This window comes from Ambystoma mexicanum, chromosome 9 (assembly GCF_040938575.1).
Source record: "Ambystoma mexicanum isolate Mex_15411 chromosome 9, UKY_AmexF1_1, whole genome shotgun sequence".
NCBI classification, from domain to species: Eukaryota; Metazoa; Chordata; class Amphibia; order Caudata; family Ambystomatidae; genus Ambystoma; species Ambystoma mexicanum.
In genome coordinates, this window is record NC_090931.1 from 191,025,338 (window position 1) to 191,045,141 (window position 19,804).

At 45.9% G+C, this 19,804-nt stretch overlaps 1 protein-coding gene across 3 annotated transcripts in view; it reads left to right on the forward strand.

Annotated features, from left to right (window-relative positions):
• DSCAML1 (DS cell adhesion molecule like 1) overlaps positions 1 to 19,804 on the forward strand; it is an 866,449-nt gene that overhangs the window by 121,921 nt on the left and 724,724 nt on the right. For all 3 annotated transcript variants that reach the window (XM_069614464.1, XM_069614465.1, XM_069614463.1), the window contains exon 3: positions 12,011 to 12,157. In XM_069614464.1, the coding sequence (XP_069470565.1) occupies positions 12,011 to 12,157 (147 nt within the window). The remainder of the gene's footprint in view (positions 1 to 12,010; positions 12,158 to 19,804) is intronic.

The following is a 19,804-nucleotide window of genomic DNA, read 5'->3' on the forward strand; positions in this document are numbered from 1 at the left end:
TCCGAACTGCCTGCGACCTGGTACCCGCAGCTGTCTCCCGCCACAAACTCTGTCTCAAGGGCTGCAAAGCACCCTGGAACCGCCTAGCTGTTGAGCACCAAGAACTTCTTCAGTACCGGGTGCATTGTGGTTCTGCCCCCCCCTGGTCCTTCCCTGAAGGCCCCTAGAGACAGTTACAACCCTTTGCCCCGGTGTGCTGAAACCAGATCACCTTGAACAGTAAGTCTGATTGCTTAACCAACTACCATCCTGTCAGTATCCAGAGTGCATCCCTTTCCTTTGTGAAACTGTCTGTCCTGTGCTCCTTTACAGTGTGGGTTGTAATTGTAGTGTGCTAGAACTGTCTGTTGTAGTAATAATAAAGTAGATATTTTTGTACAATCTTGACTGGACAGGCCCTTTAATTCATTGGGTAATAATTGTATTTTTGCTGTGTTGCAACTAACCCACGATCCACAGCCTTGCAGAGATAAGCCTGCTGTTCCTTCCACGTTACCAAAATTGGACAAGGAGGTCGTATAATTCATTTGTATTACAATCTGTTCGGCTCCATTCTGGTGTACTAGAGGTGTGGGGTTGATTCATGGTTAGAAACCGATTTTCATCCCTGGACCACTGGTGCTCCGCAGGTTGATTCGTCACACCATTCTCCACACCTGTCTGATGTATGGAGCTTTGTGTACCTCTTCACCAGAGTCCTGCATGCACTGACCATATGGTACAACACACCAGAGTGGTGCATGGCCCTTTGCCCCGCTCTACACCAGCCGCCTTCAACTAAATGCTTACGTACAAGCACTGCAGTTGTGCATGGAGCTCTGAACACTTCCTCATGCTCTCTTGAGAAGGCAGACTTTGCTCCGTAGCAGTTGAGGCCCTGAACCAACATTGCAATATTCCAAGGAGTGGCCGTGCCCTCTTCCATCACATCTGTCTGGGCCCTTGCTACCAGGCACGTATCAAACCTACCTCATCCAATTGGAGCCGTTGATACTGTGACAAATCAACTTCGGGGGCACCAGTGGTCCAGGGATGAATATCAGTTTCTAAACCATCAATCAGCCCCACACCTATAGTACACCAGAAGGGATCTGAACAGATTGGAAACACAAGCAAATTAGAAACCACCTTGTCCAATTTTGGCAACGTGGATGGAACGGCAAGCTTAGGAAGCATTTAGGAAGCAACTGAAAACATATTTATTTATATAATTCAAGGAAAAAACTTTAGTTGCAGGGACATTAAGGGCAGCAATACATTGTAACAAAACCCTTGATATTCAAGGACTAATTGTTAGTTGCAAGGACGTTAAGGTGAGAACTTAATGCAACAAAACCCTGGAAATTCAGCTAAAGCCACCTTAACTTCACTGCCACTGTTGCGCATGACCACAATGATGACACCACAGATCAATTTTTCCTTGTATTTCAAGGGTTTTGTTATTCCATACATCATTAACATTAATAATACAGACAATTCTGCTAATCAAAACAATGTAATATGTCTAGAAAGTAAAATAAAAAGCAATTGTGCAACCACATTCCCCGAAATAAACCTGTTACAAAAAAAATTGTTTGCATATGTACTTAACTTTTTAAAGTATTTACATGAATATGTGCTGTTCATGAATAGTTATTAAAGTGTTACAGTAACTGTGTAGACACACTGAACTCAATATATTTTAAAATAAATATGTACAAGAATGCTGCCCATATATATGTAGATATATTATATTTTGTAATGGTTTTATAGGCGCGGCTAGAAGCAGCAACGACTGGGGGTGGTTACCCGTGTGTGCATAATGACCCAATAGACATCAGCATCCTTCAACGTAGCTACATATCTTCGCGCCTAATACGCCAGCCAATCCTGTCACACTCTGCGGTTCAGCGCCTGCATGTGACTTTTAGCGTGTCAATGAACGATCCAATCAAATGTTGGAATGTATTCACGCGATGCAAATACGCCAATGCTGTCTGATATGACCTGCGTGCAAATAGGACGTCAACCTCCCTTGACACGTCTTCACGCTTGATCCACCAACCAATGAAATCCCGGGCTGCAGGTCTACGTCTACTCATGAATTTTATGTGCGTGAACAAACAAGTCAATCAAACATTGCGAAATATTGACGCATCTACACCCACACCGTTTGACACCCGCACGTACAAGACTGTCCAAGAAGATGGTGCGGCAGTCCGTAGCTGCAAATAATCACCACACCCACAAAAAAGTTGTTCACATTTATCATTGCTTTCTGTATTTGCTATTGAAACAGTTTCTCAGTGACTGGAAGCACTTTTGGCACTTTACCCCTTAAATTCCTGATCCCTTTTACCCACCTTTACCCTAATCCTACTTCCCTTTTTACTGTGATTTGTTCAGTTTGTGTATTTTTGTTTTACTTTTTTTAAAACGATTTTCTTTTTTGCAGCATTCTTTTTTGTCTGTTTCCTTCCTACTAAGACATTCCAACATTTTTCCCTCCACCAAACTCCAGAAACAGTTCCCCAACATGCCCATCAGCCCTGCCTCCACTCTTCATAGTCCTCCTCCACTCCCGTAGTCTTTCAATCCCCCACTCAATTCATATAAGATGCCACCCCACCTAATATTTTGGATAGCCGCGGCTATCAGACGTCCACAAACATATGACGTGTCATTTGCCCAAATATAGCCATGGCTGCAGAAGGGACGGGGTGGTATCTACCCACGAATAGTAATGCTGCGCGCTGGGTGGCTGCTGCATAGCCGCAAATAATATCAACAGCACCATCAACCAATTAGAAACTACAACACAAACACACATCATACATACCCTGTTCATACAAACTACTAGAAATTCAAACTAGGAATCATTTTCCTGGAAACAGAGAAATACTACAGATGTCATGGCTGGTTTGAAAACTGTGTGGCTGATTGGAGACAGTTGGCTGTTTTGGTTGCTAGCTTTTTGCGAGAAACTAAATATTAACATGGACCTAGGTTGAGAGATTTTACAATTAAATGGTTTGGATTACTGGGAATGCGTTGGTTCCAAGTTTTTCTAAAATTGTTAAGTCTGAGAAGTACAGGGCACCCAGACGTCATACTAATTCATTGTGGAGCAATGATTTGGTGAATGTATGAGAGGTGTCCCTTACTTAAATGATAAAACAAGACATGGGAAAACTAATGGAACTATTTCCTCACACCATCTTTCTCTTTTTGAATCTCACTCAAAGGCAAAAATGGAGATGGACCACCAGATTTAATGGTAAAATTGAGAAACCCCGGAGAAATGTTAATAAAGCAGCTTCAGCAATCATGATAGACCACAACCAATTATGGATTTCGAACAACATACAGTTCTACATGGCCGATTTCTGTAGAAATGACAGAGTACACCTAACCAATTAAGGAAATGCAGTGTTCCTTCATAACATCAGAACAGTACTCCTGATGTGCTAAAGTTCTACATTCAGTGTACCCCAAAACAGTCCTTTTAAGGACTACACGTCATACATAAATACACAAATACAATAAATAATAACAAAATACCCGTGGCTACAGTTCATTGACTTTTACCATAACTACAGTTACAAAAAGTCAATTAAAAGGGGGACTGCCTTCACGTTTTATACTACAATCCTACTTAAATAATCAATACAGTACAACACTACTCATGTACTTATGTAAAGAAACTGAAAAATAAGAAAGCATAGAAAATGACATAACAATAAACTAGATGGGCAAACATTTCACAGCCACACAATATAATACCATAAGAGAAGACATAACCTAAACAAAATTAATGTATTTTAACAATTTTCTTCTATTTTTCTCCAAAGTCTCACATGCTCAAAAGTCTGAAAACACACATTTTTATTTATTATTTATTTATTTATAACACAACAGCCCACAGGCATCAGGACATGACAAACACCCAAGGACAACATATTAAACGGGACAGTGGACAGCATGGTTCACCAGCTCAGCAAGTAAACTGGGGATAAAGGAAACGGAAGGTCTAGAAGTTACCTGAAAAGATGGGTTTTCATTTTTTTTTTAAATATCCGTAGATTAGACATAGCTCTAATAGCAACCGGTTGGGCATTCCAGAAGGAAGCCGCAATGGCCGGGAAAGACCTATTGAGACCCCTGGTTCTTGAGAACCTAACTCCCTGCAGCTGTGCAAGAGAAGATTGCAGCGTCCTCATGGGTTGGTACGTTGTAACCAAAGCTTTGAGGTGTTCAGGGGCTTTTCTGTAGAGAGAATGATGAACTAATGTGCCGATTTTAAACTGGATGCGCTCTCCTGCACTGGGAGCGAGTGGAGATCCTTCGAAAATAAGACTCTCTAATACCTACCAGGTCACTGACCATGGCCAGTCATTTTTCACCCACAGTGTCACTATACCTATACAAATGACTTTTGAAAATAAATGAAATGGAGACCCCCCCCAAAAAATAGCCGTGAATACAGAATTACTCTTACCCGTGGGTTTCTGTAGTCCGTAGTCTTGCATATAGCCGCGAATATCGGCAAAACGACTGAATAAAATATGCTTCCCTGCCCTCCCAGACCATCACCAAGTGCCCCCCCTCATCTGTGCCAGCTCCCCCACTCCCCAAGTGCCTTCCTCACCTCCCCTACCCTCTCCCTTTCACCCCAAATCACGCTGCTTCTGTGACGCAGTTTGCTTTCAGGTATCGGCTATTCGCGGCTATAGCCATGGCCACGGAAAGCTGTGTTGCAAACCTGGTCCCTGGACCCCCTCCAACTCCCAAATTTCACTCGGTGCCATCCACCACCTCTACCCTGATGGCATTTGTATGTTTTTTGACCTGCCTGTACCTTTTTACTGCGTTTCATTTTCCCATAGCCTCGGTTATAGCCGCAAATATATCTTGCATCGAGAGAAAAACAAGATGGCGGTTGTTTCATTTCTGAAAATCATCCTGCAATGCACCATGGGAGATATCTTTATTTTTGGTGGGGAAGAGGGCAACCCCTTCTCTGTCAAATATTTAAAGAACTACTGCACAGAATAACCCCAAACCATGCATGGCGTGCTAGTCAACGGTTCGTGCCCAAGTTGTTATGGACCTTGTCCAAATCCGTCTAGCAGTTTGGGCAGTGTGCTTTGGCAAAAATGCACCCTTTTTGTCTATGGGAAAATGAATAGGAAGTAGGCCGCATTTGTGTGACGCTTAATAACTTTTTTCTTTTTTACGAAACGTTGCAGTCGGGGGGAAGCCTGCAGACATTTAATCACTTTCAAAATTTCGGTCAAATCTTTTACTCAAATCAAATAGGGTTAACCCTAACCCTAACCTATGTGTCTCCGACTCACCTTAACTATAGGGCGGCTATTGGCGCCCCATAATACTACTGCATCTACAGCAAGTATTTGACTTCTTTGCAGTTTCTGTTTTATATTAATGGCCATCTGCTCCCAGTTGCTGGTATCCCCTTAGGTATGTGCGCAATACAAATTTCTAGCAACACTACAAAATGCAACCCACCCTGTAAACGAATGCAGACGACAGACGGTTTGAAAGAATCAAGAGATACACTCTGGATACTGACAAGTGGGGGGTCGGTATAGTAAATAGTCGCAACAGTTCAAGGATACTTGGCTTCAGCACAAAGGGGAGCAATGGGTCTTAAAACGTCTCTAGGGGCTTTCGTAGAAGGACCAGGGGGACAGAACCACAATGTGCATTTTGCTTGTAGATGTTCTTGGTGCTCGACGAGGTCGAGTCAGCTTCAGTGCGCTTGGCAGGCTTCTGTGACAGAGTTCAAGATGGGAGACAGCTGCGGGTATCAGGCGGCAAACAGTTCGGCGAGCGAAGCTGGACGGACAGCTGCAGGCTGGCCTACACGGCTGCTCGGGATCAGGAATCGTTCTCTCATTGCTGGTAGGTTGTTCTGAAGCACAGGTCGAGACATCTTGGATGGCTTTAAGGACTGTGGCATAAAAACAGTCAGCGTTGCAGTCGATTGAAGCTCAAGGGGCTCGACTGGCTTGAAAATGTCCTTTAAGGCAGACAGGGTTAAATGCGTGTCGAGGCGCTTTTCCCAGCTTTTTCAATGGGCTTGTGTCGTTCTTTGAGGTGGACGACCAAAGGCTGAGGAGTGTGTAGCAGGCAGATGCCTTGTCCTTGGTTTCGGGTTCAGAGACCTTCTGGCACTTCCCACCTAGGAAACTTGCTGCAGAGCCTAGCAGGGCACTCTGTGTGCTGACTGGGTACCGGTTCTGGTGGAGCTGGAGGGTCCCTTGGATTCAGTATCTCCCTCTGTTCCCTGGGAGATGTTTAGGGGAGGGATCTTGCTTCCCTCTTTGCAAATCATGGCCTTCATTCACTGGCTAAAGATGTGAGGCAGTTGGTACCTTCAGCCAGGGTCCAAAGATGAGTTCTTCTTTCTGCTTCTGGTGAAGCCTTTAGACCTGCCAAAAGAGGGTCTCAGCCCTCTCTTAAAAGTCAACTTTACAATAGAAAAGGTAAAGGGGTGAGAACATGTAATACTAAGTCCCCGCGATCTTCCTGTGCGTTGTGGATCAAAGGGTCTCTCTGCTTAATGGAGCTCTCTGTGATTCCTGATTAAAGCGGCAGGTCTCCATTGAAGCTGTGGTGAGACCAGGCTTTCTGGCTCTGCCAAACCACATGCATGCACCTTATGAATGGGGTCCCCATGGGGGATGACTACTGTAAATGTGCAGTCCCAGACATGATATTTCACTGTAAATCATTAATGAAGGCAGGATCTGGCATCATGTTGACACAGTTGTATACGAAAAGGTTGTTGTGTTTTCCTGGATCCTTTGTTAGCCTCTGTAGCCAGGCTCCATTTGGACCTATTTGAGTTATTTTCTGATTAGTATGCGAATTGCTGCCACAAGCTACACTGCCCAACAAAAAGATAGGGTCGATCCATTGAGCCTTTGTTCGTTAATTAGGCTGCCCATAGCAGGAGGAGAGGTTTGGCCCTCCCTCCCCTGGAGGTGCATTGAGTACTCCTCCTGTCATATCCTAACTGAATATGACAGGGGGACTGCACCTGTAAGCTGTGTCCACCCAGAGTTCACAGGACTATGTGTATGTCGTGCTGTGAGCATAGGAAAATGTGTGCGGATTAACCCCACACATTTTTTGGAAGTTGATTTACCATAATTCAATTTAAAATGTCAAAGAAATCCCAGGTGCGCGCACACCCAACTTGTAGACGGTCGAATTCCACAGATACCGCCACCCTCGATCCCCCCACATGATCCCTTTGCTCCACAGCCCACTTCTAAAGGTGACCATTTCCCTTGCATATTTTGGAATTTACTTGTTTTGCTGTAAACTGCATAAGCTGCTTGTTTTATCAAACCGCTTGTGATTTCTGCCAACAGACCTTAAAGCACCACTAGTGTGCCACCCTAGGTGCGTGCAGAAACTCCACCAGGTGAGCGCCTCCTTGACTCGCCTGAGAAGGGTGGTGCTACAGAAAAGGACACCTTTCAGGCTCACGCTGTGCTCACTTTAGGGTCTCTCTAAAGTGCAAGGTAGGGTTGAAAGAGCCTTTAGCATCGCTGATCTTAGGAATTTGAGTAGGTGTGCCAGGAAAGACATGGCAGTACAGTCGCTGCTCTACCCTGCAATGGAATTGATGAGCAGTGCCCGTCGCCCTTTGAAGCATTTGGCACGCCAGAGGTAAAGCAAATGTACCTTTCTCCATCTCTTGGCGTATCTACCCTGAGGCCGGTGTGGTGCTCGTTCTAGATGACTGTGGTGCATTATTCCCAGAAGGATAGCGCTTAATTATAGAACCAGAGGCCCAAGAACATTGGTTTGCTGCCACCGTGTTAAAATCCGGCGAGCCAGGATCATCCCACTTTGATTTGTTGGACCCAGTCCAAAAGGTAGCACGTTGGCATTCAAGGCACTAGAAGATGAGACGGGTGGGGATGGCTGCTCCTGTCGACTATAGGAAGAAATCTTAAGGGTGGGGTGTGCGAGAAGGTGCAGTCAACACTCTGCGTGGCCAACAATCGAGGTGTCAGGGGGGGGGGTCATGCCCAACTATCTGAGCTGGGCATCCCCGCCCTTTCTCTGTAACCTCTTTCATTGTCTTTGCTCTCCTGTTGCTAAGATTTCCATGGAAACCCTCTGTTTCTATGGCAGGAGAATAGGAACCTGTGCACACAGACCCCTCTATTCTTCCAGACTCTTGAAAGCTTGACGGGCTTGTGATGGGCAGAGAGGGGATTGAGCGTGAGCTGGGGCTGTCGATGCACCTCAAGAAGCACAGCATTCTTACTCCGTCTTGGCAGAAGATGCTCCGCCTTGGACAATTCAAAGTTGCAAAACCTTCTTTGGAGCTTTGGAGCAGGGTAAACTCCTGGGACATGCTTGCAGTTCAGAAACCTCAACGTAGCAGCACCTTTGGAAGCCAACAGAACCCTTGGGTCCTAGAGCTGCTGCCCCTCGGTGTACTCGAAATCTCGAGTGGCCTGTGTCCCCGGGCAGTCCCACCCAGATTATGATGTGGGAATTGAGCAAGTCTTCATTGGGGCCCAACATAACTAATAAAGTAGTCGTTCATTCTCCTGCATTTTAGAGGGTCTGTGCTCTAGATCTTGGCCTACGAGGCCTTCCTTCTTGCCCTGAAGAGCATGCTTGCACCGATGTAAGCTCTGTAAACCACTCCCTGTTACCACGCACATGTCATGGACACAGGCCCTGTCTGTGGTCTTCTGAGAAATAGCTAAGACTAACTTAATTCCTTGAAGTGGCTCTGCTCAGAATGCCAGCTGGCCAGTCAGCAGGGTAGGCATTCTAGCACTATGAATGCTCTGCTTGTGTCAATCTTCCATCTACAATACTACAGAGAGGAGACTTCCCAAAGGCGCACAAGAATCCATTAAGTTATGCAGTGAACACTGCACACATAGTCAAACATAAACTACCAGTCACGGCGGGCAAACGGGTTTCTAGCCTACCTACTTTTTAGTTTTGCCTATAAGGTGTTGCTTCAGGGCCAGTTTGAAGCTGAAACTATTCCATTGTAGTAATGCTAGGAGGGAGATTAGCTGTAAGGGGGACACACAACCTGTCGTCCTTGTTTGGTTATTTACCCACCCATTGAGTGTCGATGGGCATGCTAATCATAAAGCGATGCCCACACCCCGCTGTCTGCCCTACCCAGCCCAAAACACTTTTTCTTGGGTTCTCTTTGAGCTATATCTATCATGCAGTAACATCAATCGTCTATTTCTATGTAGCCTTCAGAGACTTAATAGCATAAATACAGTGGCAAAGCATCTGCTGGAGAAATAAAAATGCCCGAAGCGTACCTTCAGCACTGAAATCCTGTTATAAACAAAAATGGCAAAGCAATCTATTTTTACTTTTCTATAGAATTTAGGCATTTTCCAGGCCCTGTGCATCGTGTGCCTACATATTCCAACCATTTACAAATGTTTGGCCAATTAGAACAATAATGGCAGTGTCGGTGTAAAGCTTATCCTATGACTACAGAAAAAGCCAAAACCGTTGGCTTTGCAAATGCCTGTTGCTATAATATGACAAATCAACTTCCGGGTGTTCAGTGATGAATATCGGTTTCTAAACCATTAATCAGCACCACCAGATGGGAGCTGAACAGATTGGGAACACAAGTACATTATAAACCTCTTTGTCCAATTTTGGTAACGTTGACGGAACGGCAGGCTTATCTCTGCAAGGTCGTGGATCGTTGGTTAGTTGCAACACAGTGAAAATACATTTATAACCCAATGATAAAAGCACTGTCCAGTCAAGGTTGTCTACAAATATCTACTTTATTCTTACAACAAACAGTTCTAGCACACTGCAAAATACAACCCACCCTGTAAAGGAACACAGAGGACACACAGGAAAGGGATGCACTCAGGATACAGGAGGGTGGTCCGTAAAGTAATCAGTCTTCACTGTTTAAGGTTATTTGGTTTCAGCATCAAGGGAACAAGGGGTCGTAAATGTCACTAGGAGCCTTCAGAGAAGGGCCAGGGGGACAGAAGAGTCACAATATTCCTGATGCTTGAGATCATCTTGATGCTTGACAGCGTTGAGTCGGTTCCAGGATGCTTTGCAGCTCCTGCAACAGAGTTCAAGACAGGAGACATCTGCGGGTATCCGGCGGCAGGCAGTTTGGCAAGCAAGGCTGGACAGACGGCTGCAGGCTAGCCTACACGGCGGCTCAGGGTCAAGAATTGTTGTCTCTGTGCTGGTTGGCAGATCTGGAACACTGGTCAAGGCATCTCAGACAGCTTCAGTGACTGCAGCGTGACAACAGTCAGTGGTGCAGCCGGTCATTGTTCAAGGGCTCGACTGCCTCGAAAATGTCCTTAAAAGATAGACGCTGGTTGATGCTTGCTGTGGAACTCCTCCTAGCTTCTTCGCTGGGCATGCGTCGTCCTTTTAATGTGGATGTTCCAAGGCTGAGGAGAGTGCTTGCAGGCACCATCCTTGTCCTTTGGTCAGAGACTCTCTGGCACTACTTAGCAGGGCATGCTCGGTGCTGGCTTGGTACCGGTTCTGGAGCTGCTGGACGGGTCCTCGGAGGTCGGTATCTCCCTCTGTTCCCTGGGAGAGTTTAGGGGAGGGATCTTTCTTCCCTCTTGGAAATCCTGGCCTTCCTTCACTGGTGGAAGCTGTAAGGCACACACTGTACCTTCAGCCAGGGTCTAAATGACTCCTCCTTACTCCTTTCGCAATCGTCAGATTATCTGCCAAAAGGGGGGGGCTCAACCCTCTTTTTTTAAAGCCAAATAGGCCCTGTGGTTGGTGCAGGTTAACCCTACCTTAATGAACCAATCCTGGGTCCCCACCAACAAACTTCTGTTATGCGCGAGGTCATAATCGGAGTGCTTTGCAACAGGAAAGGTAAGGTGTGACAACGTGTACCACTAAGTCACATCCATCTTCCTGTCTATTGTGGATCGAAGTGTCTCTCTGGTTAATTGAGCTCTCTGTGGCTCCTGATCAAAGCACAGGTCTACCTTGAACTTTGTGGTGAGAAAGGACTTTCTGTCTCCATCAAATCACATACTTCTACCCTCTGAAAGGGGGGCCCCTTGCAGGTGTTGCCTACTGTAAACAGTTGTCCCAGACATGACATTCACTGCCCTTCATACATAGAGGTGGGAGCTAGCTTCAAGCTGACAAATTGCATATCAAAAAGGTGCCGGGGTTTCCTGCCCTTTGTTAGTTCTGCGACCAGGCCTTTTCGCAGGCCTGCTTCAATTAACTCCCACCAGTATGCTCTGCCACCACACAGAACTACAATGGGCAGGGCGGATCCATGGAACCTTTGATATTTAATTAGGCTGGCCATGGCAGGTTGAAGGTGTTGCCTTCCCCCTTCTTGAGATGCTTTCATGTACTCCTGGTTGTCACATTCCATCTAAATTATGAATGGTAGCACTGTGCCTGTAGGCTGTGTGACCCCCAGAGTACACTTGACTATGGGTTTGTTGTTCGGCGGGCATAATAAAATGTGTGTGGATTAGCCCCACACATTTTCCGAGGTTGATCTCCCATCATTCCATTTCTTACAAAATTTTGAAAAAAGCCCATGCAAATGCACCCTCCCTGTGCAGATGGTCGAATTCCTCACAATTGCACTGTTTCGTTTCTGTTAATGAATCTATTTAAAGTGTAACTTTGCTAAGATGATTTTACTATTGTTGATTGGTATATCCTTTCAAATGAGGCGGCATTGAAACACTTGTCCTCAAACACTGGTTAATGAATGCACAACAGAGGATGTGGTAAAAATAAATAAATAATAAAAGTACATATATTAATGGTATGAGAATGACCCAGAGAGCAATACAAGTAAGACAGCTAGGGGAAAGCTGGAGGCATGTGAATGATTTAATGGCACGCAAGGTCTTACCTGCCCTGCATCTTCATTGATTGTATACACATGTGAATCACAAGTTTAGAGCAGTGCTGGGAGACCACATGTGACGTGACGGCTGTCTTCTCCCCTCAGTTTTCAGGGAACCTTACACGGTGCGGGTGGAGGACCAGAGGTCGATGCGTGGAAGTGTGGCTGTCTTCAAGTGCCTCATCACCTCTACTGTGCAGGAATACGTCAGTGTTGTGTCGTGGGAGAAGGACACCGTCGCCATTATCCCAGGTAAGGTGCGACCCTACCACTGTGCAGCATGGGTTCCGCGGGGACTTGGTCCGTAACCTACACCTCTTTTTGCTCGTACCTGCCCCCTAACGTAAGCATCGCTCTGCTGTGACAAGCTCCACAGCCTGAACATGTTTCGTCTGTCGTGCTTTCTACAGTGGCCTTCTGCATGCTTTCTACAGTGGCCTTCTGCATGCTTCAAGTATCCCATGCCCGTGACCAGAGTATCTTTCTGCTCTGCCCTGTAAACTGAAAATCTCTCTACTATGCTATAACCTGAGAATCTCTCTGCAATGCTATGCTCTATAACCTGAGCATCTCTACTATGACCTACCCCATCAACTGAACTGCCATGCCCAGTAACATGAGTAACATTATGCTATGGCATGGCACACAACCTATGCATAGGTCTGCTATGCCGTTCCGTAAACTGAGCATCTCCGATTTGCCATGCCCCCTATACTGAGCAGACATGCTCTGTAACATGAGCATCTTTCGGTCATGCCAGGCTGTACAATCTGAGTACATGGCTGCTATTCCATATTTCACAGGCCTAACATTTTTACGTACTTCCATGCCCATACCCTGGGCATCTTTCTGCTGTGTCATGCTCCATCACATTATTATATTTTTGCTGTGACCTTCTCCATAATCTCACTTTTCGCCTTTGGCATGCCCCATAATCTGAGCATTTCTAACTATACCATGCTTCATAACCTGAGCACCTTTCTACTCTGCCATGCCCCATATTCTGAGCACCTTTTTGCTTTTCCATGTCCCATATTCTGAGCATTTTTCTGCTATACCATGCTTCATAACCTGAGTATCTTTCTGCTATGCAGGCCCCATATCTGAGCATTTTTCTGCTATACCATGCTTCATAACCTGAGTATCTTTCTGCTATGCAGGCCCCATATCTGAGCATTTTTCTACTATGCCATTCGCCATATCTGAGAATCTTTCTGCTATGCAGGCCCCATATCTGAGCATTTTTCTACTATGCCATGCTTCATAACCGGAGTATCTTTCTGCTATGCAGGCCCCATATCTGAGCATTTTTCTACTATGCCATGCTTCATAACCGGAGTATCTTTCTGCTATGCAGGCCCCATATCTGAGCATTTTTCTGCTATGCCATGCTTCATAACCTGAGTATCTTTCTGCTATGCAGGCCCCATATCTGAGCATTTTTCTACTATACCATGCTTCATAACCTGAGTATCTTTCTGCTATGCAGGCCCCATATCTGAGCATTTTTCTACTATGCCATGCTTCATAACCTGAGTATCTTTCTGCTATGCAGGCCCCATTTCTGAGCATTTTTCTACTATGCCATGCCCCATATCTGAGAATCTTTCTGCTCCTCCGTGCCCCATAATCGGAGTTTCTTGCTGCTGTGACATACTCTATAACCCCAACATGTTTCTTTTATGACCTTCTGTTCCCCAACCATGCTTCCCATTTAACAGCGTCAACATTCTTGTAGTCTTTGATGTGAATTGAATCAGAAAAAGGGAGGGGGTTGGATAGAGCCAACTTGTGACACTCCGCGACAATTTTTTGTAACAATGTCTGTACCTGTGTCGCACTAGCTGGAGAGATAGAGGTCCATGACCCCGCTTCTATGTAACAGGTACGTTGGAAGACCCTCCTGCATCAAAAATGCGCCACACTTTGAGTTCGATAGTTCCAGAAATGCATGCACTCTGCGCCTGATGACCGTATTCCCGAACACTGCCTTTTCCGGCTGCCGTCAGTGCATCTTTCCCCAGCTGGAGCAGTTTCTCTGCCGTTCAGGGATTTAACCCGGTTAATACTACTTGAACAGACCGCTACATACAGACACGTTTGACACTACAGCCCTGGTTTGAGAAAGGCACTGATTAATTGCCGAAACACGTGTTACCATAAAGGGCAATCTGTTAGAAATATTCTGGAATTGTGTGTGCCAATAAAACCGCAATTCTGGAACTATCGATCTCAAAGTGTGGTGCATTTTTTATGCAGGAGGGTCTTCCGACGTATTTGATGTGAATTGTTCTCCCATTTTATAATGTCTCTCTGGTGTGGTGTATAAACTATGAATCCTCATATTGTACTTTGCTTTATAATCTCAGAATGTTACTGTTGTCGTATCCTCCTTTTGTTTTGCTCAATAATCTGATGATATCACTGCTGTAATCTGCGAATCGACGAATCTGTGGTTTGATCCTTCTGCAATGTGTTCTCAGCCAAATAGGCGCTCTCCTGTAAAGCGGCGTGCAGAATACTTCTCCATACCCTGAGCTTTCCTGTTTTGACATGCTTTGTGATTGGATCATGTTTAATAGTGATGTGCTCTGTACTCTGTGGGTAATTTTAAGTTGACCTAAGGTTTTTCATTGCACTGTCCTGCAGTAGGTTAATTTGGGAGTTTACTGGGAATGCCAAGCTTACTGGCAATGTCAAAATAGAATCCTTTTGGGAATATCAAACTGGGATCTTATTTTCCGATAACGGCATGACCTATATGACTTGACACACCTTGAGCGTGACGGGTTGTGTTTGGAGTACTGTGGCATCGCTATGTGGTGATAAATGTGTTGATGATTGGGAATAATGCAAACTGCTAGTGGTATGCTAAGTGTTTGCTGGAAACCGGCAGTGTTGTGCCAAATAGCCCTAATGTAAACTAGCTATGATACCTAGGTAGGTTCAGATAAGCATTACAAAAAAATGAATATTTAGACATCTAAATTGTTGGCACTTTATAGTGGCATTGCCGCTTTGATATATGAAGATTGTTCTCCTTGCTTAGATGCATCAAGCAAGAACTCCTCCAAAGGGCTTTGCTCCATAAACGGGTAAGGGTCATGGAATCAAAGTCTCCATAGAGACGGGCAGTGATCATGGTATGAAAGGCATCTTAATATGGCCATGTAAATGTTGTTAAAAAATCCCTAAAGGGGCAAGATTGGGGTATAAAAAAGGCTCCATAATTGGGCAATGCTCGTGCTTTAAAGAGATCCCTAATGATATAGTGGATATACTGTAAAATGTTCCCTTATTGGGCAATGGCCTCGCTGCACCAGGCTCTATAATCTGGCAATACGCATATTGTGAAAGGCTCCGCTATCAGATTTTGGACCTGATGTAAAAGGATCCATAATTGGTCAATGCCAATGCGGTGAAAAGGTCCCTAATCAGACTGTGTCATGCTTTAACGGGTTCCTTTATTGGGCAATGGTCATGGTGTAAAAGGCTCCGTAATCGTGCAATGATCAAGCTGTCAAAGGCTCCGTAATCGGGCAATGGCCATGCTGTAAAGCGCTCCATAACCTGACCCTGCATATGTTGTAAGCGGTTCTATAATCACATTCGGTTTTCAGGTGCTACCTGATTAACCTTTTTTCTACTGTGATTGGCCTCTAGTTCCAGGCTTCCTTTTTCAAAGTGCTGTGTCGTGTTCGGCGGGATGGGAATATTTCATTTGTGATTGCAGTCTGGAACGTTCTTGATGCCACGCGGGCCGCATTGTGGGAAATGCTCTGCTGTGACAGCTAAACTAATCTGGGCACTCATATCTGAAAATGTGACTGCACACGGCTTCCCGATAGATTAATCATTTTGCCGTAAAAAGTTCCATAAGAGGACATTTCTTAATACTTTTATTTCTCACTCCCTTGAGATTTAAATAGAACCCTGCATCAGGCCCGGTACCCAATTAAATTACTCCGAAAGCCGATTTTACCTCCTGGTGTATGCCTGGATTCAAGCAAGCTGACAGTCCGCATCAGAGGTGTAGACTGGATAGGGCCTGAGCAGGCAAGCTCCACCCAAAATCTGTGAATGCCCTCTCAGCAGCGCTATGTGGGCATTTACAGGTGTTAATGTCACTGTGCTGGACCCAACTACATTAGCACCAGTGCCCATTTATTAGACCATTCTGGCTACGCCTCTGGTCCACCCCTGCCTAACTCATACCCGTTTCCTACTGTAGCCACAGCATCCTCTTCACCTCTGCCCACTTTGCTTCCGATACTCCTTGCCGGCCGCTTGGAAATTGCTATGGCGGTTCTACTGGAGCCCAGTAGCCATTTCTATGACAGCCATGTTTATTAAAGTTTTATTTTCCTTGATGACTATCTTGGGTGGTGCACTTGACATGGCCCATGTATTCTTCCCAAAAAATAGGCCCTTAGCACTTCGTCATACATGCCAACATTCCGTGGCACCTAGGAGGGAGATTTTCTGTAAGAAATCCAGAGCTTATTTTCCCTATAGGAATACATTGGTGCTGGAATTATTTTAGGCGGGAGAACGTGAAAAATGGAAATATTTTTCAATGAAAAGTCTGGAGTCTACTGCCTAAATCTGTGGGGTTGGCATGTATGCACTCCGTTTGTAGTGCTTGGGTGCAATAGTTACGATGAATTTGGTGGGTGTTAAGACCTGTCCGGATCTTGCATCCTCATTAAAGGCCCTTGTGCTGCTTGGGCCTTATAACTGGCGCAGCAGGATGTTATAACCATTCATGGCTTGCCACACATACATTGTCATGGCTACATTCTGGAGTGAAAGCCCCCCTAATATGAAATTATCTGATGTGGACTGTTCTCTAATCTGAGACTAGTTTTGCTGACCAAGGCCCAGGAGGCCCTCATTTCTTCTCCTGCCGTTTTATTCTTCTGGAGTGAGGAGGAGAGGTTGGGAATTGGAGGCGGCTTATTGAGGAGGCTGACTGGCAAGAAAGGAGAAGTTTCCAAAACGGGAACTGCACTTGAGTTCTGTAATGCGACTTTTTTTTTTTTTGGTTGCATGAATTGTGCTGCAATTTGGAGGGGGGGAGGGAGTATGCCATGAGGCGTCATAACCTCCAACAAGCTACTTTCTTTAGTCCCATACATTTCGAGTCACGCCTCACAGAACTTTCTTGAGAGTTAAAAAGCAGAGCACCGACGGCATTGATATGATATGATGGTTTATTTATATAGCGCTAGTGCCTATACACAATGTGTTTCCAAGTGCTTCAAGGCAAGGGAGGGAACAAGGGAAAATACAATGACATTCTTACAGGCCATGAACAGTAAGGATGTGAAATTAACTATCATAGTCGGCCTGACGACATTTCAGATAGTGCAAGAGCTAAGACAGATAAGGAAGGGAGGGGGAGAGTGGGAAGGAAATGGAAACAGACAGGCGACTACTGTACTAGGCCTCACAACATTTCTGGTAGAGCCAGAGAAAACCAAAAGGTGAGGGAGAGGGGTGCAGAAAGGTAGGGGAGGAAAAAAACAAGCGACTACCATACTAGGCCTGGCGACATTTCAGATAGTGCTGGAGATGGGGTGGGGAGGAAAAAACCAGTAAGGGGATGGGGAGTAGACAGACGAGGTTGCTATCATACTAGGTCCAGGGACAATTCTGATACGGTAAGTGCATAGAAGAAAGTAAGGGGAGGAGATAGGAAAAGAGAGAAGGGAAAGGAGGAGAGAACAGGGGAGTTAGCAGTCAAAAGAGTGGAGAAGCAAGAGGGGAGAGTGAATACAATTGCAGAAGTCAGTAGTAAGACATAATGTTGCAAGCCAGGATACAAGATGAAGATGGGAACAGCATGATTCCGGGCCACCATGAGTACAAGATGCAAAGGAAGTCCAGCATGAGAGTTGAGAAGGGTGAAGCACCGTGAATGAATGAAGTCCATAAAAGTGAAGTCCAGCATTGGCCACAAGACGGTGATGGTGAAACCAGAATTCATCAGGACAGACTCCTGCAGAAGTAGGCTGGAGGGGGTGAGAGGGAAGCAGGTTAGAAGAATCAAGCAAAACAGGCAACACATGTGTGCGAGAATGGTGGGGGCACAAGGGAACATCACGTGGGGACCAGAGGGGGTGGGGATGGCCTGTGGGGACAGGGGGAGAAACATGTTTGTGCATGCTTACCTGCTGTCTGAGCAGGGGGCCGGGCCCTGGGTCTTCCTGGTCTGAACAGGTCCAAACAGGAATTGCCCTTTTTTTGACTGCCCTGCGCTTCAGACGCCCGGGCGAGAGATGCCCTTGATCTAAGAGTTAAGAGCAGGAAGGAAGAGGCAGGGCTAAGAAGGTGGGCGGTGCTGCCAGGTGACCTAGATCCACTTCCACCTGCTCCCCATCTGCAAGAGAAAAGAGGCTGGAGGGCTCCTTAAGTAGGGAAAAAGAGCGACAACCAGAAAGGCACCAGGTGGGTGGGGTTTGTTAAGTGGTGAAAAAGAGCGGCAGGCAGGAAGGCACCAGGTGGGCGGGGTTTAAGTGGTGAAAAAGTGCGGCAGGCAGGAAGGCACCAGGTGGGCGGGGCTTGCTAAGTGGTGAAAAAGAGCGGCAAGCAGGAAGGCACCAGATGGAGCGGGGCTTGCTAAGTGGTGAAAAAGAGCGGCAGGCAGGAAGGCACCAGGTGGGTGAGGCTTAGGTCAGGTGACCTAGATCCACTTGCACTTGCTCCCCATCTACCGAAAAAGAGCGGCAGGCAGGAATAAGGAATTATATTTTAACGGCGTGCGAAGCCTTGAAAATTACCTTTCTCGGGTCACAGTCTACCTCTCTACTCCCGTGTGAAAAGGCATGAACAGCAGATGGGAACCACTTCACCCATACTTCCGGGTGCACAGGCGTGACCACCGATGGCGGAAAGCAGCTGCCATATACTTCTGGGATTCACGGGCATGGACTGCAACAGAAAGGTTGTGTGATCTGGCAGTGTGTGTTCCTGGTAGCCAGGTCTCTGGGGAGGAGACTTGCCAGCCTTTCTGAAGTGTAGAGATAAACCTGCCGGCCCCAGGCCTCATCCCGGTGGGCACGGCAGGCACGGGGTGGCGCATACGGGGGCTAATATCGTGATAAGTGGCACTCTTTGGCTTGCTCTCCAGTGGGGCCTTTAAAAGGCATCTGCTCTCGTGTCCTGTTACAGGTAGAAGGCTGCGCGAGAGGCTCCGTAAACAAGGGTTAGGTCGAGTGTGTTATGTGCACTCGCTGTGCAATGTGTTGACTTACAGGGAGCGGTTTAACATCTGCCCAGAGACGAAATCACCATAAACCGCAAACCCGTATCCTACAGCATTTGGTGAGAGGAGGAACGCCGCTCTGTTTTATTGTTCCATTTCCCGTGCTTTCGGCTTCCCTAATTCTGGTAATCGGAGGTTCAGATTCCGTATGGCCTTACATTTTTTAATTGTTTTTGCGCCGTTCCTTATTTAGTAACGAGCTAAAATAGTGTTCGATCTTGTCTGTGAAGCAGTGCCTGATGCAGAATCTATACTGTTATATTTTCTTCGATTTGTATAGCGCCTCCTTCCATACTTCGTGGCGTCGAAGCGCTGTGTGTTTGTCCGATAGGCAAGCAGGGGAGTAGGAAGGTGAATGAAACCGTGGATGTGGTAGCCAATCGTTGTGTACAGGTGACATTAGGGAGGAGAATAGACCGGAGGCTAAGACCGCAGAGAGGAGGATAGAATGGGAGGAAGCGAGTAATGCTTTTGGGTAGGAAAAACGGGGCAGTTCATAAAACTGTATGTATTGCTCTTCAAAAAGATAATTGTAAGGTTTAGAAGTTTTACCATAATCTAATATTAGAAACAAAACCTAGACCTAATATTTTATTTAAGACAATCTATCCCAGGGTGAATGTCGCGTGTTT